Source organism: Quercus suber, unplaced genomic scaffold (assembly GCF_002906115.3).
Source record: "Quercus suber isolate HL8 unplaced genomic scaffold, Cork oak 2.0 scaffold_436, whole genome shotgun sequence".
Taxonomy (NCBI): domain Eukaryota; kingdom Viridiplantae; phylum Streptophyta; class Magnoliopsida; order Fagales; family Fagaceae; genus Quercus; species Quercus suber.
In genome coordinates, this window is record NW_027069887.1 from 378,715 (window position 1) to 388,056 (window position 9,342).

General features: G+C 35.0%; 1 protein-coding gene across 2 annotated transcripts; it reads right to left on the reverse strand.

Moving 5' to 3' along the window:
* Nucleotides 1–1,884: 1,884 nt before the first annotated feature.
* On the reverse strand, nucleotides 1,885–6,235 carry LOC112039060 (probable glycosyltransferase At5g20260). Of its 2 annotated transcripts, none has more exons than XM_065761976.1 (4): nucleotides 5,895–6,235; nucleotides 5,609–5,742; nucleotides 4,714–5,077; nucleotides 1,885–2,820 (listed from the first exon to the last, which is right to left on the reverse strand). In XM_065761976.1, exons 1-4 carry the CDS (start codon nucleotides 6,105–6,107, stop codon nucleotides 2,158–2,160), a joined length of 1,374 nt encoding a protein of 457 aa, XP_065618048.1. In that variant the 5' UTR covers nucleotides 6,108–6,235; the 3' UTR covers nucleotides 1,885–2,157. The 2 variants fall into 2 exon arrangements, with proteins under 2 accessions (XP_065618048.1, XP_023927667.2); XM_024071899.2 differs by having other exon boundaries at nucleotides 5,609–5,757.
* Nucleotides 6,236–9,342: the final 3,107 nt, after the last annotated feature.

Consider the following 9,342-nt stretch of genomic DNA (forward strand, 5'->3'; position numbering starts at 1 on the left):
GTTTGCTGCTCTAAAGGCGTGGATTTGCTAAAGAAAAGGGTCGTCTTATCTCTATTCAATCTTTGCCCCGAAGCCCTTTCGTAAGCATCGAGAATCTCCATCACTTTTTGACACTCTTGGAAAGTAGTCCTACAGAACAAGAGGCTATCATCAGCAAAAAACAAGTGAGTCAGCTTTGGTCCATTACGACAAATTGAAACACCCTTGATATCACCATTGCTTGCCGCTCTTTGAATCATTCTGTGAAACCCCTCGGAACACACCAAAAAGAGGTAAGGTGAAAGTGGGTCACCTTGGCGGATACCCCTACTTGGTTTGATGTGTCCCATGGGTTCACCATTAATCAAGATGGAATAAGTCACCGTAGTGATACATTCCATAACAAGGGCCACCCACTGCTCATTGAAACCCATCTGCAACATAATATTTTCCAAGAAAGACCATTCGACCCTATCATAGGCTTTGCTCATATCTAGCTTGAACGCCATAAAGCTGGAATTCCCAGAATTATGGTTCTTCATATAATGCAAAGTCTCATAAGCAACTAGGATATTATCAGTAATTAAGCAACCCTTAATGAAAGCACTTTGATGTTCGGAGATGATATAAGGAAGCACTCTTTTCAGTCTATTTGCTAAAACTTTTAAAAATATTTTATATAACACATTACATAGACTGATGGGTTGGAACTCGGAAACCCCAATAGGATTTTTTGTTTTTGGAATCAATGTAATGAAGGTATGATTTAAAGGGTTAGGCAAAGAACCTGAATTCAGAAAATGCAAAACAGTTTGAATAACATCACCACCAACCAAAGGCCAAAAATTCTGATAAAACAGAGGTGGCATTCCATCGGGTCCCGGTGCTTTGAGAGGGGCCATCTGCTTTAAGGCTGCTTCGACCTCCCATTCCTGAAACTCACCAACCAATATCTCATTCATCTCTCCAGTTACAATTTGCGAAATAGAGTCCATGTCAGCCGAGTTCACTTCAGGGGTTGAGGAAGTGAATAATTGTTTATAGAATTCCACAAAAGTTTTTGCAATTTGTTCCTGATCTGTGCACAACTCATTAGCAAGGTTGCGGATGTTTGTGATACAATTCCTTTGCCTCCTCTGTGTAGCCCGGCTATGGAAAAAACGGGTGTTCCGGTCACCCTCCTCGATATAGGTAAACCTCGACCTCTGTCTCCACATCCTTTCTTCTTTTCCCATTAGTATATTAATTTCCTTCTTTAGGTGCATGACTCGAAAAGAATTCCCCGACCTCATAGCTTGTTTTTCAGCCCCAACTACCTCTTTCCTTTTTTTAACCAACTCATTTCGAACATTACCAAAATTGTTACGGCTCCAACTAGTCAGCTCTTTGCCACAGTTCTCAACCTTCTTGATCACCCTTAAACCCTTGGCCTCCTCATACCTGGCTTGCCACACCCCTTCAACCGTTTCGCCACACCCTTGGCCTCCTCATACCTAAAGTATCATTCAAATTATTCGTAATGATGTCATTCACCATTGGACTAGGCAAATTGAAATTGATTATCATCTTTCAAGGATCACCTCTTTTAAGATTATCTTTAGCCGATTTCTACTACTTTCAAGATCAACTTGTAGATGTTTTTATCAAGTCACATTCCGAGGGACACTTTCATGACCAAATTTCCAAACCCAATATGTTCTCTCACCTCCTATCTTGAATTTGAGGGAGGCTATTAGTGTACAAACGCAATGGGCCGTAAGCCAGTTGTACTATACTTGTACTATAATATGTTATTTTACACAATGCTTCTATATGAAGACAATCTCTTGAACAATTTTACATATATCTGTATAGTGATCAACAAGTCACTTATTGATACGAGTTTCGAACTTGACTACTCTTTTAAACTTTATTCTAATTATTAACGTAAGGATAGTTTTTTACAACAAAAAGACAATAAACAATTGTTTATTATGCTTTCAAGAGCTCGCATGGAGGTCCTAAAACTTTTTTATTTGTGCAAAGATATATTTATTTCAAACCTTTTAACATATTGGTGACTTTTGGCTTAAATGTGAGCCAAAAATTACAATTCAGCCAACAACAAAAAATTTATACACATAGCTGATCAATGTAATCAAGTTGTCATGCTAGTTAACAGTAAATCTCCCAATCCAATCAAGCAGGGAGTGCGAAGTTAAGTCTCCTCAACCAAACCGAGTGAAGCACCATGTGAAGGACATCAAATGGCTTAGCAGGCCGGTTTAGCACAAAATGCCTTTGCACTTTTATTACATTCTTTTGCAATTTCTTGTACTTCTCATAGGGAATCCCTTGCAAGATCGTCTTAATTTCTGGAATCTTTTCCACTGGAATTTGTATTGAAAATCGACCCCAATTGAGGACATCACTCAATGGTAGATGATAACTATCAGAAATTATAACTGGAACACACCCTTTGTATATTGCTTCCACAACTCTAGGACTAGCCACTTCGAATCCACTAGGACACAAACAATACTTAGTTCGGCTCATTATTTTGGTGTAATTTGGGCCTTGAGGAAGGTACTCATGGACCTGTACATCGCTGTCTTTGTCCTTCCAATTCTTTAGTAAGATTTCACGAATGTCCCCATGAGCCTGACCACCAAAGAAGGCGAGGATTGGGCGGTTGTTTGGGCCCTGGCCCTGAAGAAGTGGGCCAAGTGTTCCATTAGGTATGTAAATTTCAGGAATTGAGATGTCTCTAATGGGTTGAAATCCTTCAGATGTGTTAGCATTACAATGGGCCCTAATTAAATTCTCGAAGAGTTCATGGTCGGCAACTGAGATATCTGGTGCCTGTATTATGAAAATATATAAGAATATAAATATTAGAAAACATTGCTTAACTAACAAGCTAGCCAATATGAGGATACTTGAACTTAGAATATTAGCCCATTTGATAGAGAAGTTTGAGTAATATTATTTGTATTTTTTTAAAATACATGTGGGTAAAAAAAAGTATGAAATGTGTGTAATATTGTTTAAAAACTGAAAATGTGTATCTAAGATGCTCTACTAAACGGGACCTTAAGTGACTTAGTATAGAAATATAATAATTATTTTTATACAATTTGCTAATGGTTTGATGCAATAATAATAATAATATAAAAAATTTTGCCATGTATTTAATTGTCTTTTTATGTACTTTTCAAGAAATTATGAAAGCCCTGTATAAGTAGAATTTATATCGTTTCTAGCTTGAAAGTGTTGGACCACAACTTTAGTCTTATGTAAATTAAGAAAATCCAACAAATAATTTTAGGTAGACTTTTTTGTTGAAACTGAAAACTTTTTATTGAAACTAAAAACATTTTGCTAAAAGTACTGTAGATAAAGATAAAAGTTAGCCGAAATAGTACAGTAAAACCCATGAATAGTACCAAAAAGTACAGTGAGACTCATGAATAGTAGTAAAAATAAAATGAGTAGTAAAATAAGTTGGCAAAAAATAAGCTATCCAAACGGACAAGTCGATTTCAAGAGAAATTAATCTTGTACATTTTTTTTTTTTCCATTTAAGTAAAGAGACACTTAAAGGCATTTTCAAACAAATTTAATTTTTTTTTTCGTTGAGAAACAAACACACACACACACAAGAGAGAGAAAAATGAGTTCTAATACAGAAACACACCACAATTCCACTCAAAGACATTTTCAAACAAATTTACTTAATTAGGCTAAAATGTTTAGTCAAATTTATGCCAAAAACTACTTACTCAATAACGTTAATTATAGTGGCTATAGAAATTCGATAAATATTGTGGAAGAAATTACGTCACAAAATTTTTAAAATTTTTAGAGAATTGCTATGTTCACAATATTTGCATAACACTTTACAACAAATCTTAAGTGGCAGGTTGTTATTGGCTGTTATAAGTAGGTAAAAAAGTAATTTAAGTTGTAGATTCAAACTAGAACCAATAATATGTTAATAACTTACCATCTATGATTTACTATACTAGTGTTGTAAAAATTTTGTGAGCGTAACACTTTTCAAATTTTTGTGCTTAAAAATCATAAAAATGAAAACCTCAAACTCATCATCCCCTCCTTACACATTTTTCTTCCCCAACAAAAAACCACATTTTTCTCTCTTTGGCTTTCACACCAAAAACACTCGGCTTACCATGACCTTAATTACTAACAAATTAATCTATACACACGAAGATTGATTTATGAGTAATTTATTTGTTCCATTCTTTCTTTTTCTTTGCCTCACATGGGTTATCATTTGTTTCCTCCTTTTCTTTTTACGACTTCACATGGCTTAATTAAAACTTGATGAAATATTAATTCTAATAAGTCCACATGGGGAGTGTTAATCAATATCATGGGGTTGAACCCACGGCCACGGGACACGGACACTCCATAGAAAATATGGTCAACTCACATAGCTTTAGCCCTTTGACAAGTGTAACTCAAATGGCTTTAGCATGTGTATATTTTGACTTTACAAACTACAAAACAAGCCTTGCTTCTTGGGAAAAGTAATAGTAATAGATACTACAACATATCATATTTTTAGAAAGAGTAATTTTAAAGTATAAAAAAATAAAATAAAAAAATAAAAAAAATTCACAACTGCAGACCATTTATGTGTACCTAGATTTATTGTTTTAAAAATTAACTTCCTCCTAGGATACCAAAATGAACTAATAATGCAGTACGATTACAACGGAAAGTACGTACCCAATCGTGACATGAAAGCATGAAATGGTCAGCACCATTGCTTCTGTTCCAGTAAGGGTGCTTATTTGCAACGACCTTAACGTAGTCCATCGCAATCTTTTGCAGACGATCACGATAGAAGTCTGCGTCTGTGGTGATAGGCATATAAACATAATCAACAATATTGGTTACGCTAATGGGCAAGAAAAATACGTGTGCCTCTTCAGGATTGCAAGCCCTGAAGGGACTTTTATAGCTTTCTATTTCATCTATGAATTGCCCTTCTATGGCGTACGCGTCCTTCAATGGTCCACTGTGGACTAAAGGTTTCTCTCCTTCTCCATAGGTCCACACCTTGAACCTCTTCATCATCTCTATGTGGCTCCTGATCGATTACATAATATACCAACAAGAATTTTGTTACTCATGCATAATTTTGTTACTGTGTTTTATTTATTACAAATGTTATACAAATTGATGTGTATTAACTTTTAAACATAAAACAAAAATATATTAATTTCAAAAATTTGTTTATGTAAAATATTCAATTTACTACTAATTTTATTACAAAGACTTAAAAATGGTGTGGCATGCTTGTTTGAGATTTCAACAAGATAATAAATAAATGTTTCTCAACATAATAAAAAAATGTTTCAAATTTTTATTTATTTATTTTATTTTTTTGTGCTTGATGATGGCACATTAATTTATAAGCTTACGTAACAAAATTTGTAATATCTATATACAATTGCTCATTATTGATTTATTATGTTGTAGACGTAAGATCAATCACATTCATTGCAACATTAATTTATAATAACAATTTTAGAGTAAAATTTGTACTAAATTTAACATTTTCAAATTGTTAATACTAGCAAACAGTAATAAAGGAAGTTCTGAAATTTTCGAACTTAACTGATGAAAAGCATATGGATTTCTGTAAATGGAACCTCTAGGGATAAAGGTCTCTTTCTTCTTGGACATATATCTTCTTGTCCGAATTGCTTCACGTATCGCAGCCCTTGCTTTAGCTAAACCTACTTCAATTATCTTTAAGCTATTTTTCTTCAGGTCATAGCATATACATTAACAAAAATAAAATATAAATAAAATTTCAAAATACAGCTAGCAATGATTAAACAACGAGCAATATCAATCATAAAATTTAAACAAAAAGTTAGCATAATTTAGATGTTTCTTACTTTGATTTTACCAGCCTTCTGTGTATTGCAATTGGTTGAAAGAAACACATCTTGGGATACTTGCTGTGGATTTGTGTGGTGGCTTTTTCTAAGATAGGAAAATGAAAAGAGAGTGGAATAGTCTATGTTTAAGGAAGAGGAAAAGAAGAGGAAGAAAAGAATTAGAGAAAATGGAATAAATACAAAAGATATGGAGCAGCTAAAGCCTGCCATGGCTTCAGTTTTTTCTTCTTCTTTGTCTCACTCTTATGTAGGGTTTTCTTATCAAGATAGACGAAGATACATGTGAAAGACCATATATAGGCTGTAAGTGATTGAAGTTGCATTAATGTTGTAAGCTTTAGTTTAGTTTGCCAACATTTGCTAAATCAAAATTTATACGGGGAAGTGTTTGACTAGTGAAAGGCAATTAGCATAGTCATGTGATTTACATTTGAAATAAAGATCGGTCGTTGATATCGATACTCATTGTATTTAACTATATAATCGAGTAAATTCGCAGCAAATTAATGCCATGGCGACAAAACCAAAAAAACGAATTTCAACCACGAGTGCGGGTGCTACTTTTGGTAGAATAGATACATGTGAAAGACCATATATAGGCTGTAAGTGATTGAAGTTGCATTAATGTTGTAAGCTTTAGTTTAGTTTGCCAACATTTGCTAAATCAAAATTTATACGGGGAAGTGTTTGACTAGTGAAAGGCAATTAGCATAGTCATGTGATTTACATTTGAAATAAAGATCGGTCGTTGATATCGATACTCATTGTATTTAACTATATAATCGAGTAAATTCGCAGCAAATTAATGCCATGGCGACAAAACCAAAAAAACGAATTTCAACCACGAGTGCGGGTGCTACTTTTGGTAGAATAGGTCTTAGTAAAACCTGTTGTAAAATAGCGAAAGCAGAAGCTCAAATTCAATCAAATATTAGGAATCAAAAAAATTTTACCGAATCAAATTTGGAAATTTGAGGTAATATAAATTAGTATAGAGACACTCTCACAAATCTAAATCTCAAATACATTAAAATAGCTCTTTCTTATAAATCCAAAATTAAGTGGCAATAAAACCTCTTTCACTATTTTAAATTGCAATCCACATATATCAAATAATCAAACTGTAAGAGGACATGCCGAATAGAGAGCTTCTTTCACACACTTAAATTTTGCCGTACACACTTTACTTATATTGGAGATGATATGCCAAAGTCAGTTTCCAAATTGTTATAGGAGGAGTTTTAAACCAAAGAAAAAAAAAATTCTTATTTCAAATAAAATTTTAAATCAAATAGAGACAAGACTTATACAATTGATAGTAACTAAAAAGAATAAAAATTCCTCTTTTTTTTTTTTTTTTTTTTAAATCCAAATCCAACAAGGAGTCAAACTCCTTGATTCAAGCCATATGTCTACAAAACCATGCCAATGTTAACCCCACAAGTATATGATCTCGCAAGATGGTTGGCTTTACAACCACTCTAAGGAAAACCAGAGTTCATGAATCAAGTAACAGCTAAGAAATTCTTCACAAAAAATAAAAAAATAAAAATAAAGTGACAGCTAAGAAAAATTCCACAGTGAACTAATTTCTTTAGTACTAGGAGCCTATAAGAAATTGACTTTAGTCAAAATCAGTAATCTGAACATGGACTCTACCATGTGTCATCATCATTGCTCAGTGTAAACAAGCTTTTGAGTTTTGACTTTCACATGTAATTGATAATTAATTGTCTATATCTCCTTGAGCAGTGAGCAAAGGTGACTGAGATTATGGCTTAAAGACTTAAAAATGCCTCAGCTGGTCGGTTCAGCATTTGCTCTTTTGACACCTTTTCTCTGTATCATTTCTTTTGTTATAAACTGAGCTTATGGCTTAGAAAGGGCCAAAACTTCCATCAAGAACGGCATTTGTTTTTTCAATCAAACCCCTAGTGATTCGTGAAGAGGGAAATTCTAATGCCAAAAAATCCGCTAAGGTATTTCTCCCACTTAATTTAGAAATCTTGTTCGGATCCCCATTGGTCTATCTAATACTATATTAGAGTTATTTCTAATTACTTCACTAGTTGTGTTGTGAATCATACTAATAGGGAGGCAAATTAATTTGTTGCCCATAATTTTATAATAATAATATTACTGCTATGGAATTTCTTTAATAAAAATAGAGGAATAGTCTTTTTTTGGAGAGGGGGGGGGGGGAGTCATATTATGTGAATTGCAGTGAAAATTCATCAAAGCAAGTTCTATTCTCTATGATTCCTCCAACTTTTAAAGTGATTAAAAAGTAAAAACTGAGTTAATTAGGGAAAGGAACTCACGTTCCATTCTATTCTTTCCTATTAAACTTTCAAACAAGCTAGGGATAAAATCTTTTCACTCCATTCTCTAGTATTCTTCTTGTCCAAACACAAAAAAGTTGTAAATCATATCATATTATCATATATATTATATAATAAAAGTTGGCTTTATAAGCTGTGTTTGCACCAAGTGATTTCACTAAATTATAGAATTTTTTTCTAAATTGTAGTTGTGTCAAGTGACTTCACCAAATTACAACAATATTTTGGGTTAAAAAAATAAAATAACAATAAGTGTTTTAACAAACATGTAACATGGACCTAAGTTTTAATTGATAGAGACAACTCATTTGTTTATATCAATTTTTTTTAGATAAAGTAACTGTGAGGTCCGATTTTGTAGCCCAAAAGATATGGGTTCTCCCAGGCCCCAACGAACCAAGAACAATGAATTTGTAGAGAGTGGGTTGAAGGTTTAGGCGCTCACCGGCCTTCATGAAGCATCAACTACTTTCCTTTTATTGAAAAATACTAAGACCAATTTACAACTGGGGGATGCTCCTCGGCCCATGGCCGAGGAGGTTTTTTCTTCCCATACTCCCCCTCCCTTTTACACTTCGCTCCCCTTTCTTATATATCCCTCTCTTCCTCCTCCTGTTGATCATCTATTGGCCTTCCTTCTGACCGTCTGTCCCATCAGAGGTCATATTCATGGTCAGGTGGCTCACCCTGATCGATTTTGCCCTGTCAAGGGGTTACATCCCCATTAATGCGGCCAGAAGGGTTAGGTGTGCATATTCAATGCCGAGGTGACAGTTCGCCTAGGGCTTGCCCCTTCTCCGTACTTCTGTTGCCAACGCATGGCACTGGGCCCTCTCCTCCTCGGATACTTCAGGAGTCCTTTGGTTGGGTGGTCCTCGTGTTTTTCCGAGGTCTCGGACACCCGAGGACAGGGTCATCCTCGAACCCCTCATGCATCCTCGGCGTGGGCCATTTGGGCCTGGCTTGGAGTGAGCCAACGTTACCCGATTTTCTGGCCCTACAATAGCCCCTCAAAATCTTGCTGCACGCATCCTCGGGCGGGGAGAAGGATTTTGACATCCTCGGCCTTATCCCTCCCCCCCCCCCCCCGCCCCTCCCCGCCG